At 48.4% G+C, this 16,592-nt stretch overlaps 1 protein-coding gene across 1 annotated transcript; it reads left to right on the plus strand.

Moving 5' to 3' along the window:
* The first annotated feature begins 573 nt into the window (after positions 1-573).
* On the plus strand, positions 574-1,506 carry LOC128846923 (olfactory receptor 13G1-like). Its single transcript, XM_054046193.1, has one exon. The coding sequence runs from the start codon at positions 574-576 to the stop codon at positions 1,504-1,506; it is 933 nt and encodes a 310-aa protein (XP_053902168.1).
* Positions 1,507-16,592: the final 15,086 nt, after the last annotated feature.

The raw sequence follows: 16,592 nt of genomic DNA on the forward strand, positions 1-16,592 counted from the left end.
GATTTACACTAGGATGAGTTAAACGGAATTCAGGTTATTTTATTGTGCATCTTGATTTTACCTAAATGCATACGTTATGATGTTATGTTTTGTGGTATATATGTTGTATGTGTTACATATACCGAAAGTGTCCTATATTGCAACAGATCCATTTTGTGAAATTAATTTGAGAAAGTGGAATCTTGGTTTTTAATAAGACTTCTAATGTATGATTGATTTTTGAGATCATATTGTGAACTCCTATCTCATGCAGTTTATGTAAACATACCGACTGACTTCATGAACCTTTATCTGAGAATATCGAGAGTTTTATTTTTTCCCTTCTCTACCCGAAAGTCAGGAGACTATAGATTCAGTAGCTCCAACAGCTTATTGTGCTAACATATTTTAATGTAGCTCAGTTTGTTAATACGTTATATGAAATGTGTAGAATTTCACAAGTTCTCTCTCTCTCTCTCTCTCTCTTTCACTGTTGGTCTGTCTAGATGTTTCAATTGCCAAATTCCTATAGTTTCTGAAAAAGTATCTGACAGCAACTTTAATCTTTGTTCCTACAGAGGGAACACTCAAGCAATGGAACCCAGTAACCACACCAGGGTGACCGAGTTTATCATGCAGGGGCTCTTTGACCATCCTCACCATCAGGGACTGTTCTTTGGGCTATTCCTGTGCCTTTACACAGCCGTTGTCATGGGCAATTCCCTGATCATTGCGGCTATTGTCCTCCATCCACCTCTCCACACCCCCATGTACTTCTTCATTGCCAACTTGGCCATCGTCGACATTTTCTGCACCTCCTCAGTTCTTCCCAAGATGATGAAAAACCTGATGCAGGAGAAGAAAACTATCTCTTTTGATGGCTGCATGGCCCAGCTCTTTGCTTTCACTTTGTCTGGGGGGACGGAGCTTGTGCTCCTCACTGCCATGTCATATGACCGGTATGTAGCCATCTGTCACCCCTTGCGCTATGTCAACCTCATGACCAAGAGAATTTGCATTAGTTTAGCAGTTGGTGTCTGGTCTGTCAGTATTACCAATTCATTGGTGCACACACTGCTTATGCTGCGTCTGGATTTCTGTGGACCCAAACTCATCCAGCATTTCTTCTGTGAGATCCCTCCATTGCTGGCACTGTCCTGCAGTTCCATCTACTTCAATGAAATCATGATCTTCATTGCAAACACCTTCCTGGCTATGGGGAACTTCCTGCTGACCACTGTGTCATATAGCTTCATCATCATCACCATCCTGAAAATCCAGAGTTTCAAAGGGAAGCAGAGAGCCTTCTCCACCTGTTCTTCCCATCTGCTTGTGGTCACCTTGTTCTACTCTTCCATCATCTACACCTATATCCGGCCAACCTCCAGTGACTCTCTGGCTAAAGACAAGATGGCAGCCATAATGTACACCCTGGTGATTCCCACCATGAACCCTCTGATCTACACTCTACGTAATAAGGAGGTCAAAGTGGCCTTTGGGAAAATCTTTTCATTCAGGAAAAAATAATCATTTTGTCAAGAATGAACCTGATTTTCACCTGCCTTGTTCCTTCTAGGCCAAGTTCACAGGTGGTGTAAATTATTGCAGAATTATGGACTTCAGTAAACATAAATTGCACTAAGGTTGATTTAATTCTATGGAATTTCAGTGATTAACACCAGTAGGAGAAGTATTGTGTTGCCTGCAGGGGGCTAGGCTGATTTACACCAGCTAGGATCTGGCCCCATTGACTTCATTGGAGCTATGTTGAGTCACACTATGTGAGTAAGGCCCATAGAGCCAGATTTTTAAAGGAGTTTAGATAGCTAGTGAGATTTTCAAAAGCACCTTGGCACATAAAATTCAATTATTTCAATTGGTGTTAGGTGCCGAGGTGGTTCTGAATATTCCGTTAGGTGCCTATATAATTATAAAGATCTTCTCCATTGTATAGCAAATTACTGTGAATGCAGCCTCATTGAATCACACATTATATTTTACACTCTATGCGTAAGTATGATAAAAATAAAACTTACTTTCTTTGTGTTCTCTTTTTTTTAGTGAGATTTACATTTCAAACATATATCTGTTTAGATCTGGAGGTCTCCTGGCCATGTGTCATGGACTTAAGTCAGAGATTTTAATAGAACTATTTTATGAAAATAAGTTTTTTATCTTACTGTAAATATACACTTCTCAGCATCAGAAATTGGGTATTTTCAAAAGATTTGTTCTGTTTATAAGGCAAAGTTTCAATCCCAACAATAGAGACAATATTAATGAAAATGTTGCTCACTGTTATCACAAGAAATAGTTCACTGAGGTCAGGGGTTTCATGTCCAATTATTGCTGCTGACTCATCTTATAACCTCCATAATTAAATACATTTTTGATCTTTAATTAAAGTTCCAGAAAAAAGAAACTTAGAAAAAAACAGTCCCTGTATTTTTTTAAAAAATAAAATATTAAGAAAAGATTTCATGGCCACAGTTTCCAGTATTCCCTTTACTTTTAGCCATATAGAGTTTTTAATATGGAAATCCTCTGTTTATGTGTGGTTGGGGATGGCCATTGTGCAGGAGACAGTGTTTTCAAGTAAGTTCACATCAATGCGAATACCCTGAATGGATAACATTGAAATGTAGATAAGGTGTAGACAAAAGCTATTGGTCCTTACATGATCCCTAGGATTAAACTGTGCAGTGTGGGACATGAGTTGGAATTGTCAAATCTCCCTGAACCTAAACCGTTATGTCTGGGCCTGGCTGGAATGGGCATAGAGCTGTTACATGCATAATAAAGTAACTTGAGTGATGATCTGGAATGAAACAGAGTTCCTGGATCCAAGAGAACTGGTTGAAATGTTCTCGTAGAACTTGACAAGATGTTCCGGATAAGATAAGTGGAAAAGGCCTTGGAGGGAATCCCAACAGAAAGCAGGGAAGGAAAATGACACTTAGGGGAGGGAGTGACAGCAGGAACCCACAGCTCATATTCCAGGTTTTATTTGGGATTTAACCGAAAACAGTGAAGGGTGTGTGGCTGAAGTCTGTCTGGCCAGTTTTGTCAAAACACATTTCAGAATCTAGACACAGAAGGCTTAACAGTGTCATAGGCCTCTGACCAACAGGACTTGCTTCACTGATATCTACTGAGCTATGCCACTTAACACCAACATAGATCTAGCCTTGTTTTTTAGGTCAATTACCCTGGATTCCCCCTTGCTGTCAATTTTAAAATCCAGAATGAGTGTTCTTTTTAAAAAAAATATATTCTCTAATTCAAACAAAAGTTAATTCATGGAATTTTCATGGCCTTTGTTATTTAGGAGGTCAGATTAGATTACCACAATGGCCCTTTCTTGCCTTATGATGTTTTAATTTATGAATCTACAACTCTGTTATATGGGTCTATTGAGCCAAATTCTCACTTACATTGACAGTAATTTACATCACTCTGGCAGTGGAAAAGGGATTTAAAATGGGAGTAAGTTATATTTAGGCCAGTTGCACACTACAGACCTATATTGGTATAATTAAGTCACCATGTCAATGGGAGAGTTTCTCCCATTGACATAGCTAACGCCTCTTGGGGAGGTGGACTAACTACTCCAATGGGAGGTTTCAGAGTAGCAGCCGTGTTAGTCTGTATCTGCAAAAAGAAGAACAGGAGTACTTGTGGCACCTTAGAAACTAACAAATTCATTAGAGCATAAGCTTTCGTGGACCAAAGAAGTGGGCTGTAGTCCACGAAAGCTTATGCTCTAATAAATTTGTTAGTCTCTAAGGTGCCACAAGTACTCCTGTTCTTCTTTTTACTCCAATGGGAGAAGCTCTACTATGGCCTAGTTCCATTTTAGAGCTGCACATGAAGAGACACCCTTAGAGTCACTTTGAGGTTCCTTTATATTAATGGAATGGAGGAAAATTGCCTTAGAGTAGAGTCACAAAAGGATGTATGAATCTTTGTCGACACTTTTGGTTCCTAAATCCCGGAATAAAGCACCACTGGTAGTCAAAAAAAATCTACAACTCAGCTGCTGCTGAAAATCTGTGGGCTCCTAAATTCACTCAGCAGCTAGGTATTTGCAGATTAATTTCCATAGGCAATTAGGGGTATGCATATGCTCTGCAGTGTGGGTATCTGGACACCTTAGTCCTAGAGAAATTCATGAAGCAAGGGAGATGTTTTTCTGCCTCACTTGCATATATGGCTGCAATTCTCCCCTAATGTGCACCATAATACTACCCACACTTAGTCTGAGGAAGGCTTGCCTGTGCTTGCCAAGCACTAACTCCCTGTGTCCACCAGCCACAGGCAACATAGTCGTTCCCCTCTTAGCACATGCAGGCTCCACTGTCCCCCTTCAGGGTAGTGATAGGCATGCCCCAGCCCTGAAGCCCTCCAAGCTTATCCCTGGAGTATCCACCACTAATTCACTGGACCTTCACATATTCACCACTCCCAAATGAGCAGGATCCTCAATGGGTGCAAATCCCCAAACTCCACTGGTTTCATTGGATCTATGCTGAATTAGAGTAGCTCAGGGCTGGCCAATATTTCATGCATATGTTAATGGGGTTAGCAAGAGTCCAGATATGCTAATGAATGGATCATTCAATGAGTATGATTCACAGCTGACTTACACTTATGTAGCCAGTAAACATTGTGAAAAGCCACCATTATTATCCTCTTAGCCAGTAATTTTTCTAGGTGCCCAAAAGTTAGGGGTGACAACTCTCACGCTTGAAACACCTAGGTCCCTTTGTAATAACAACGATAGTGTAAATGGACATCAAGAACATTGAACCAGATTTCCCCACTCATTTACACCATCAGTATCATTTCACATCCACTTTGCATTCCTGATTTGATTCACTTCTCACTTCCGGTGGTTTGAATCTCAAATAAATTCAAAGCAAGCAATGGAACTCAGCAAGTTTGCAGATGGCACTAAACTGGGAGGAGTGGTAGATATGCTGGAGGGTAGAAATAGCATACAGAGGGACCTAGACAAATGAGAGGATTGGGCCAAAAGAAATCTGATGAGGTTCAAGAAGGACACATGCAGAGTCCTGCACTTAGGACGGAAGAATCCCATGCACTGCTACGACAAGGGACAGAATGGCTAGGCAGCAGTTCTGCAGAAAAGGACCTAGGGGTTATGGTGGATGAGAAGCTGGATATGAGTCACCAGTGTGCACTTGTTGCCAAGAAGGCTAACGGCATTCTGGGCTGCATAAGTAGGGGCTTTGCCAGCAGATCGAGGGACGTGATCATTCCCCTCTATTCGACATTGGTGAGGCCTCATCTGGAGTACTGTGTCCAGTTTTGGGTCCCACACTACAAGAAGGATGTGAAAAAATTGGAAAGAGTCCAGCGGATGCAACAAAAATTATTAGGTGGCTGGAGCACATGACTTCTGAGGAGAGGCTGAGGGAACTGGGATTATTTAGTCTTCAGAAGAGAAGAGTGTGGGGGGATTTGATAGCTGCTTTCAACTACCTGAAAGGGGGTTCCAAAGAGGATGGATCTAGGCTGTTCTCAGTGGTACCAGATGACAGAAGAAGGAGTAATGGTCTCAAGTTGCAGTGGGGGAGGTTTAGGTTAGATATTAGGAAAAACTTTTTCACTTTTTAGTGTGGTGAAGTACTGGAATGGGTTACCTAGGGAGATGGTCCCTTCCAACCCTGATATTCTATGATTCTATGATTCTCCAATAGCTTCTGTCTTGTGTTGATGAGCACATCTGCACTGCTCTGGTGAGAACCTGCCTTAGGTGAGAGGAGAATCCTGGTGACATTTCACATAAATAGTCTATATGCTTAGAATGAAGAATTCCACCAGTACTTTTTCCATGTGCCCAGTGTGTGAAGAGGGAAACAAACAGCAGTAATCTTTACATTTTTGAAGGAGAGTCAAATAGAGTTAATGCAACAATGATGCAGTTTACAGTAAAGGAGATGGTTAGAAATACCAGGAATAGGGATATCCTCACCTCCCATTGACAGATGAATCCCAGTAATATGAATTCTTACAGCACTATTTGGTTATCCTGTCCCATATCCCATACCCTTGAAACTTGATAGAAGCATAGAACCACAGAGGTTAGAGATATGGTGGCTCAAATACTCTATCAGCCATAAATTAAAGGCACCTTACAGCTAGATAGATAGATGACATTTCAGTTTCAATATTTTATAGATAATGATTGAAAACAGTATTAGAATTGTTACTGAATTTTTGTTTATTGAAAAATGGGGCTTTGGTAAATGAAAATTGTCAAATACTATAAATTAATACTGTAAATAAAAGGGTATGCTGAGCCAGGTAACCATAGGTTAGTTAGCCTGACATAAATCCTGGGCAATGTAAGGGAAACGTTGATATAGGATTGAACTGATAAAGCATTAAAGGGTAGTAATATAATTAAAATAGAAAAAATTCAAAGTTTGTTTTAATACAGCAAAATGTAACATTATACATCTAGGAACAAGGAATGCAGGTCAGACCTACAGAACTGAGCACTATATAATGGAAAGCAATGACTCACAAAAGGATTGAATGGTCATAGTGGACAAACTACCGAATATAGCTCCCAGTGTGATGCTGTGGCAAAAATAAATATAAATAAATAATTGCCATCTTTTGATGTAAGAACAGGTGAGTGACGAGTCGGAAGAGAGAAGTAATTGTACTGCTATGTATGGCTTTGGGGAAACTGATATTGGAATACTGCTTCCAGTTCAGGCGTTCACAGTCTAAAAGGATGTTGAAAAGCTGGAGAAGATGAAGAAAAGAGCCATAGGAATGCTTCAGGTGGTTACAATGAAAAACAAACCTGAGTCTACATTTATCACTAGTTATCTTTCCTATATAATAAAGTGGATTCTCCCAACATTCAATTCTTCAATCCATTGCAGAACTGCCTGGTTTCTCAATAACCAGGATTTAATCATTCATGAATGCTCCCACCTTTGCCAGTTGTTGTCCTCAGTGAATGGATGAAGAGTGCCTTTCCCTGCCATCTGTTATACTGAAAAGAGTATTTTGTTGTTGTAGAGTTTCTTTTCTACCTTTAAGAGGTGTAGATTATTTATCATCCTCTCCCAGTGTTTTCCCATTGATTGTGGCAAAGAAAGAGTGACAAACCTAGCACAGTGGGGTACAGGAGTCTGGTCCTATTGGGATCCAGGATGTGGGCGGGCGAAGCCTGCCCACTGCTAAAGGATCCCCCCCAGCCTAAAGGGGGGTTCACAGGGCCTGGAGACCAAAAAATTACGGGGGACAACTAATAAAAAAACAGGGAAAGGAGTGAGGTCAAAGGGTCAAAAGAAGGGAACCAGACGGGGACATCGAGCAGACAACCCCGGACAGCGCCCACTGCTCCTCGAAGGCATCAAGGGAGTCAGTGGATGCCGCCCAGAGGAACTCTGCCCGGATACGTGAACAAACGGAGGACCGGAAATAGGCCCCACAGTCACAGGAGACTCCATCAGCCAACCTCCTCACTCTGGTTTTATAAATGGCCAGTTTTGCTAGGGCCAGGAGGAGGTTGACCAGGAGGTCCCGTGACTTCGTGGGGCGATGGATAGGGAGTGCATAAATAAAAAGGTGAGGGGAAAAGTGCAACCAAAAATGTAACAAAATATCCTTGAGGAGCCGGAATAGGGGCTGCAGCCTGGCGCACTCCAGGTAAACATGCGCCAGGGTTTCCCTCACACCGCAAAAGGGGCAGGTGTCTGGGATAGGGGTAAACCGCGCCAAGTGCACGCCCGTGCTCACAGCTCCGTGAAGGAGCCGCCAACTTATGTCCCCGGTGGGCTTCGGGATCAGAGACGAATAAAGACTGGCCCACCGGGGCTCCTAACCCTCCAGAGGTGGCAGGAGGTCCCGCCACTTTGTATCAGGGCGGGACGCGAGGGTGAGGACATGAAGAACATGGAGCATGAGCGTGTATAGATGTTCCCTTGGCATGGTCCGGCTCATGGCGAAGGGACGGGGGGGGCGATTGGGTCTACGGGGCAGGGGTCCGATGAAAAGGTCTGGAGGGCTTGGAGTGGAGGGTGGATGGGGCGTGCCCTCTCGCAGGACCCGGTCGAGATAGTCCCGAGCAGCGGGCGACAAAGCGGCTCTCACCTCCTGAAGCACACGCTGGGGAGTACGAGGTCTGGAGAGCCCCATGCGCTGAGCGAGCGTCAGGGGATCCAGCCAGTCTGCCCGGTCGTAGTCCAGGAGGTCTCCGACTTTGGTGACTTCTGCCAGGACCAACCTCTGGTGCACCATGGGGGCCTCCGCCACCTGCACACAGAGCTGGGGGTTGTGTAGCAGGGGCTCCACGAGGAGATCTGCCCCCACGGTGGCCGCCACTGAAAACAGTTTCCAGGTCTGGAGGAGGTCCTGGTAGAAGACCGGCAGCCCGGAGAGGTCTCGCGGAAGACCTCTTGGATGGAGACAAAAGAGCTGCTGGTCACATCGGAGCCCTCGGAAGCGGCGCAGGAAGGCGTGCACCAATACGCTCCATGCCGGACTACCTGCACCATAAAGGAGCTTCTGCAGGGCCTGGAGGCAGAAGATGTGGAGCTGAGCGTGCAAACACTTCAGGCCCTGCCCTCCCTCCTCCAGGGGTAAGTGGAGAAACCCCGCAGAGACCCAGTGCAGTCCTGGCCAAAAGAACTCCAGAATCAATGTCCGGAGGTTGGCCAGGAAACCCGGGGCTGGGACCAGGGTGTTGAGCCGGTACCAGAGCATGGACAGGACCAGTTGATTGAGCACCAGTGCTCTCCCTCGAAGGGAGAGACACCGGAGCAGTCCTGTCCATTTCCGGAGCCGCGCCGACACCCTGCCCTCTAAACCTAGCCAGTTTCCACCGGATCCGTGAGGGGGGTGCCATCCTCTGCTAGAAGGCAGGTGACGTGCTTCTTGGCCCCCATCTTTTTCTCCAGGGCATAGAAAAAGCGGGAGCCGCGATCCATCTCCAGAAGGAGGCGGATGCGGGATCGAACAAAGGCACCTCGGGCCCGATGGTCCTCGAGGGTCTGGAGCTCTTCCATCTCTCCTGGCTCCGCAGAGGGATGGATCACCGGGGCTGGCGGCAAGACACCTCTCCAGATCTAAGACCTTCCGTTCCAACTGCCCTATCACCGCATCCCTCTGTCGGCTGGCGCCCCGCGTGTAGTTACGGCAGAAGAGCCGGGCGCGCACCTTCCCCAGGTCCCACCACTGCCGCGCCGAGGGAAAGGCACGCCGCTGCCCTCACCACGCCAGCCAGAACTCCCAGAAGGACGCCACGAAGCCCACATCCTCCAACAAGCTATTATTAAAGTGCCAATAGGCCGGCCCCAGCCTCTCCGCGCAGAGAGAGGCTGTCACGGTGGCTAGATGGTGATGTATGGAGATATACCTATCTCATAGAGCTGGAAGGGACCCCGAAAGGTCATCGAGTCCAAACCCCTGCCTTCACTAGCAGGACTGATTTTGCCCCAGATTCCTAAGTGGCCCCCCCAAGGATTGAACTCACAACGCTGGGTTTAGCAGGCCGATGCTCAAACCACTGAGCTATCCCTCCCCCCATCTGAAAAAGGGGCCGGCCGGACGCTGGAGGAGTGGGCCTGGGAAAGATGGAAGCGTGACATATAGATGGGGTCCAACCGGGAGTGGTACGACCAATGGACTCCACCTGGACAAAAGTGAATGTCGAAACGTCATCCGGGTGATGGTCGCGCCAGACGTCCACCAGGGAGTGATGTTCGACGATCTCCCAGAGGACATCCGCGGCGGCCGGGTGCTGCTCGGTCCCCAAGCAGTCCCGTTCCTCAAGGGTGGCGTTAAAGTCCCCGCCCAGGACCAGGCACTCACGAGGATCCAAGGTGTCAAGGAAGGCGGATGCCTGCTGATAAAAACACAACCTCTCTGGGCCCAATGTCGGGGCATAAACGTTGACGAGATTAACCACAAGCCCCTCCATGCGGACCAGGAGGTGCAGCAGGCGGCCTGGCACAGCCTCAGCGACCTCCAGCACCTCGGGCCGTAGGTCGGGGGACAACAGGGTCGCCACTCCAGCTGTACGAACTGTGAGGTGGCTAAAATAGACCCTGTCCCCCCACTCCAGCCGCCAGCTAGCTTCAGCGGCTGGATCCGTATGGGTCTCCTGCAGGAAAATCACAGAGTACCCCCCCCCCACGAAGGAAGGAGAGCACCTGGCTCCTGCGGAGACCCATCCTACAGCCCCGGGTGTTTAATGTTGCAAAGATGATCGGTGCCATAAGGAGGGCTGGGGGGATCCTCGCCGGTAGAGATGCTCACGGCCTCCGTCGGGCCGCGCAACAATCCATGACCTACCCTATAAGCGATTAAGGAGTCACGGAAGAGGCTGACCCGTTGCTAGGCCGCAGCGGCCTGCCTCCCGGTCCTCTTACCCTCCCCCATGATGGCCCTCACGGCCCATATGATCTGATGAAAATCCCCCCATCGCTGGAGTGCAAGCTGTACCTTGTTGCGGGAGCCACGGACGTCCTCAAGGAACTCTCGTAGCTCCTCTCTCAGCATATGGGAGGGTGGGGTCACTGATCTATGGCTTTCCCCCAGTGGGGCCCCTGTCACAGCCCCGTGGCCCACCGAGACGGGCAAGCATGGGGCAGACCCTCGATGTGGCGTCCGTTGGGCCGACACCACGTGGCCCGCCTCAGATCCTCGCTCAATCGGGGGCGGAGGAGGGAAAATAGCAGCCCCTGGTGGGTCGGGACAGGGAAAAACAAAGGCCGCTCCTTGGGGGTCATCCTCTGGGATATAGAAGGAGACAGCCCCAGGTGTGGCAAAAGCATCACGGGAAGTGGAGGGGACAGGGACGGGGTCGGTGTCAGGGGTAGGGCTGGAATCAGGAATAGGGACAGGGGAAGGGGCGATATTGGGATCAGGGGTCCCAGCAGCCAGACCACTGGGTGGGGCAGGCAACACCCCGGAAATGGGTACAGTGATTTGCGGGGAGGGAGGTGGGACCTCGGCGATGCCGGACTCGTGGTCCAAGGTAGATGGTAAGGCCATGGCATCCATAGGTGGAGAATCAACGATGGGGCCCCCACCCGGAAAGGAGGTTGGCTGCCCCTCAGCCATGAGGGAGTCCCCTGGCGACTTGGGCCCCGGTTGCATGGCACTGGTCGTCACCTCAAGAGGCTCGGTGGCCGCTAGCGGGGTGCCATCTGCAGCCGGGTTGGTGGAAGAGTCCAGGGGCTCCTCGGAGGCGGGAGCGGAAGCAGTGGGTAAGGGGACGGAAGATGTGGAAAGGGGGGCCGAGGCGAGGTCGCTCAGATCGAGGCCCGCTGGCAGAGGGTTGTCCTCCCCCTGGGTAACCGGGGTCAGACCCAGGGCCTCGATCTCCTCATAAATGGAGGGGAGATCACCGTCCACCACCCCAGGGCTCTCCCCGCCAGCACCCGAAGCGACGCTCGCCTTGGTGTTTGCAGGGGCTTCAGTTTGTAAGGGGGTGAGAGGGGATCCCTCAGGGGTTTCCATAGGAAGGGACACCGGAGGAGGGGTAGTGATTTCCTCCGATGTTACCACGTCTTCCCCAGCTGGCAATGGTGGACAAAATCCACCTGGGGGCAAAGCAGAAGGCTCAGCATCGGTGCCCCCCTTCCTGGTCTTCCGGGGGGCTACCACATCAGATGGGAGGAGCGGAGCTCGAGCCTTCCGCTTGCCCCGCTTCCCCTGTACTAAGGACCAGCCCTCCATGGCATCATCTGGGGGCTGGCTAACAGGTGTTGGGTCAGGGAGCAAGGGCGAAGGCTTAGGGACTCGGGGAGATAATGGTGGGGTAGCATGTAGGAGGGAGGATTCTCCCTGGGGCATGCCCTCTTCTATGCCCAGCAGTATCCCTACCTCACCCTCCTCCACAGGCCCCGCCAGATTGCAGGAGGCAGAAGCGGGGCCCTCCCGCTCGTCTAGGCGCACTGGGGGAGATACCCCATGGGCCCGAGCGGGAGCATTGGTGGGCCGGAAAGGAGAAGGGGCTGCTTCGGACGCCGGGCAGCTAGGAGCACCGGCGATGACGAGGCCGGCACCCTGCCGGGGCTCGGGGGTCTCAGATATCCCTCCGTGCCGGGCCAAGGGTCACTCCCTCTGGACGTGTCCCATCGCCCGGCAGAGGTAGCACCGGGCCTCCCCCGTTGAATAATGCACCCGGTAGCGGGCCCCCTGGTAGGGGACCAAGAAGGACCCCTCGAGTGCCTCACCATCACGTGCCGCTGGCGGCAGTTCTAACTGTACCTGCCGTCAGAATGAGAGGACATGACGGAGGGCGGGGTCTTTGCAACCCAATGGGAGAGGGCTGACCACAGAGATCGGCCTTCCCAGGGTAGAGTGGGCGGGTAACAGGGCGGCATTTGGAAGGAAGGGAGGGACAGAAGTCAGGACCAGTCGGGCGCCCAGGTCTTCTTGCGGCTCCAAGGGGATGTACATGCCCCCCACTGCCAGGCCCTTCTCCACTGCCTCCTGGGTGGCGGCCTCCGATGCTAGGAAGAAGACAACCTTTCCGTACATCTTGGAGGTTGCCACAATGGCAGTGGGCCCCACCTCCCTCGCCAATGCCCGCACGTAGGTCTCCACGTGGGGCGAGGCGGGTACCAGGAGGCAACGGACGCCACGCTTCCTAGTCAAGGTGGGGAAGGGGCCCCAGCCGCTATAGATGGTAGCAGAGGCAGTGGATGGGGGAGATGACGTAGCGGCCGGTGGGGGTCCGCCGCCACCTGGGCGTATGCCCTGGGGGCCGGGGGAGGGACACCCACAGAGCTGGTGGAGGGAACAACAGGGAGGGACGCCACGGCCGGTTGCGGGGCCATGGCAGTGGGGGCACCCCCTGCCATGGAGGGCCTGTTTTTTTTAGCGGGGCCTTTACCCTTCTTTGTGCCCTGGCCCTTCCTGCCGGCTGGGGGGACTCCCCCAGAGTCAGAGGGGGGCGAGGGACGTGGCAGCAGCGGAGGTCACCTTGTTACCCGCCGCTGCCGGTGTTCCAGCAGGGGTGGTAGCTGGTGGAAGGTCCTGTGGTGAGAATAAGGAAGGTGTTTGGAGGAGGCCATGGGGAAGTAGCCCAGGGAGTTGTAGCTGTCTCGCAGCTGTTACAGGAGGCACTATAGACAGCTGCAGTCCACAGGGCCCTGGGCTGGAACCTGGAATAGAGGCCGGGCCCGGGTTCCCACCAAACCTCCCAATTGACCTGAACTGTGGGTTCTTCCAGAGGGGAAGGTCTCTGGGCTGTTCCCCAACCCACATGGTGAATCTCTGAGGCAAGAAAATCCTCCAATAAGCGCAAGACCCACCAAGATAGAGGAGGAACTTTGTCACAGTAGACAAAACAACCTTGAATTATGATTCTATGATTCTATGGGGCCTCTGCTCCAGGAGCCAGTGCCCCATGCCAGAAGCTCCTCTGGCGCCACTGTACTGCCCTGAGCTCCGCCCATAGGGGCTGGCATCAGGGTCACCAGCAGCTGTCCCTGGTTGTGCTCTTGTGTTCAAGTGGCACGCATGCCCCCAGAGAGGAGACACAGACAGCTGTGTGGAAGGGACTGGGGCAGGGCTGTGGTCAGTACCTCCATGCTGGAGGAGCTGCCGGCATGGGGCACTGGCTCCTTGGAGCGACAGCTCCACGTTCTGCTCCTTTCGCCACTGCGGTTCCCGGGATTTATATCCGCAGATACCTGCATCCCGGAATATTAATTTGTATCTGTGCAGGGCTCTATACATTACCTCCTGGTGACTAATTTCTACTCCAAGTCTATAAGGCATACTTTCAATATAAATCTATTGTTCTTTAAATATTATCCATACCTATATCTTGCAATGATTATGAGTTTGACAAGTTATGATCTTTTCTTTTGTAGATACCTGATGTGTTATTCTTTAGGGATAAATATCCTGCAAGACATGTTTATGATGTAGTCAGTTTGTCAGAAAACATAAAATCATCACAGAAACTGGCAGAGTGGTAAATAAGGACGAGAACAGGTCACTGGTATAGTGCAACATAGATGTCTTGGTAAGCTAGATGCAAGCAGACAATATGAGTTTTTATATGGATAACTGTAAATGTGTACATCTAGGAATGTAAGTTTTGAAGTGACTGGGAAGCAGTGACTCTGAAAAAGATCAAGGTGGATAATCAGCTGAACATGAGCTTGGAGTGCAACTAACAGGCCCATAGTTACCCAGGTCATCCTGTCTACTTTTTTAAAATATTGGTACAACATTAGCTTTCTTCAAGTCTCCTGGAACTTCTCCAATGTTCCAAGACTTATTGAAAAACAACATTAACAGCGTAGCATGCTCTGCAGTCAGCTCTTTTAAAACTCTTGCAAGTTATCAGGGCCTTCTGATTTTCAAGTGTCTGGCTTTAGCAGCTGCCATTAAACATCCTTCCAAAATAGTAGTGGAATAGAAAGAGTATGATCATCATATCATATGACTGCATCATTTGTTTTCCCCGCAAATACAGAACAGAAATATATATTGAAAACTTGTACTGTTTCTGCATTGTTATTGATAATTCTACCATTTCCATCCAGTAATGGACAAAATACCATTGTTAGGATTCTTTTTATTCCTGATATACTTAAAATACTCCATCTCATTACACTTAACTCTGCTGTTCATAGATTTTTTTTCTGGTTTGCCTTTGCTTCCTTATCAGCTACCTTCATTTCCCCACTAAACCAGGTCAGTTTTTTAACCAATATGGTCTTCATTGGTTGTTGGATTATGTTCTTTTGGGCATCTAGTCTAGTGTTTTTATACAATTTGCAATTATCTGTCACAGTTTTTTTTTTCTGATTTAATTCTTTCCCCCAGCAGATCTGGCTCATAATTGTTTTCAGTTTTGTGAACTTGACCCTTTAAAAGCAACAGGTATACACATGTGTGTAAGTACATCTCATATGGTCCTAGCCCTCCCTCAACCGCTCCCAGATGTGGATAAATACTAATCACTTTTCCTAGTTCTGGATCTCTCTGACTTATTCCCAGCTGTGGATCCCCTTTCTGAGAACTTCTTAGGCAGTGGGGTCCTGCAGTCCAGCTGCCTAGACCCCAGAAAAGGTGCTCCAGCCCTCCTGATCCCCCAGATGTTTCTAAATGCTCATTCGGTGTTATACCCCACTGAGGATACTATGGGCTTCACTAAGCCCTTCATGGAAAATGTGGCACGCAAGCATGAAACACAGGCTTAGCAGAGGATTTCTTAACTACACTCACTTTACTCTTAAACAGTGCTATAGAAATACAGAAGTATGAAAAATAACCAGTAGTGCTGAATAGACCACCAGGATTATGATTTCAGTCTTCCTGTTAATCCAAGTTTTGATCATTGTCAATACATGAGGTGGCCGTCCTGTCTTCTCTCTCCATAGCCTATTCTTCCTGCATATGACAGTGGTCAGACACCCTTCACAGAGTGCATCACCCCTGTGGCCCCCCACCATAAATACAGGTTAGATTGCTGGGTAGGTTAAAGGTCAGCAGGTCAGAATTCTGGGTTGGGGGAAAGAAAGGGACAGCATGTCAGATTGCGTGACTTTTAATGTACTTTCCTGATGGGTGCAAAAAAGGAAACAGATATGCTATCATTTTAATAAAAAGGTGGAACTTCTAAAGTTGAAAATTCAATTACATTTTATATTTGGAAATATATTATAGAACGTATAATAAGAATAAGAATAAGAATAAGAATAAGAATAAAAGTATTAACATTCTGCATGTGAATATACTATATATATTTAATGAAGGTGCTATACAAACAAACTTTACTAATATCACCACCTTGTGATAGGTAACTATTCCCATTTTATAGATGGGTAAAATTAGGCTAAGAGGTTGGGATTATCAAAGAAACCATAGAGAGTTCCACACCATAAGGGTGAAGCAGTGGATGTGGTATACCTAGACTTTAGTAAGGCATTTGATACGGTCTCGCATGATATTCTTATCGATAAACTAGGCAAATACAATTTAGATGGGGCTACTATAAGGTGGGTGCATAACTGGCTGGATAACCGTACTCAGAGAGTTGTTATTAATGGTTCCCAATCCTGCTGGAAAGGCATAACGAGTGGGGTTCCGCAGGGGTCTGTTTTGGGACCGGCTCTGTTCAATATCTTCATCAACGACTTAGATATTGGCATAGAAAGTACGCTTATTAAGTTTGCGGATGATACCAAACTGGGAGGGATTGCAACTACTTTGGAGGACAGGGTCATAATTCAAAATGATCTGGACAAATTGGAGAAATGGTCTGAGTTAAACAGGATGAAGATTAACAAAGACAAATGCAAAGTGCTCCACTTAGGAAGGAAAAATCAATTTCACACATACAGAATGGGAAAAGACTTTTTAGGAAGGAGTACGGCAGAAAGGGATCTAGGGATTATAGTGGACCACAAGCTAAATATGAGTCAACAGTGTGATGCTGTTGCAAAAAAAGCAAACATGATTCTGGGATGTATTAACAGGTGTGTTGCGAGCAAGACACAAGAAGTCATTCTTCTGCTCTACTCTGCGCTGGTTAGGCCTCAGCTGGAGTATTGTGTCCAGTTCTGGGCGCCGCATTTTAAAAAAGATGTGGAGAA

This window comes from Malaclemys terrapin, chromosome 12 (assembly GCF_027887155.1).
Source record: "Malaclemys terrapin pileata isolate rMalTer1 chromosome 12, rMalTer1.hap1, whole genome shotgun sequence".
In the NCBI taxonomy this organism is placed as follows: Eukaryota; Metazoa; Chordata; order Testudines; family Emydidae; genus Malaclemys; species Malaclemys terrapin.

What these genes read in the sequence shown, in the direction of transcription:
- LOC128846923 (XM_054046193.1), top strand. Translation starts at nt 574, where the DNA reads ATGGAACCCAGTAACCACACCAGGGTGACCGAGTTTATCATGCAGGGG.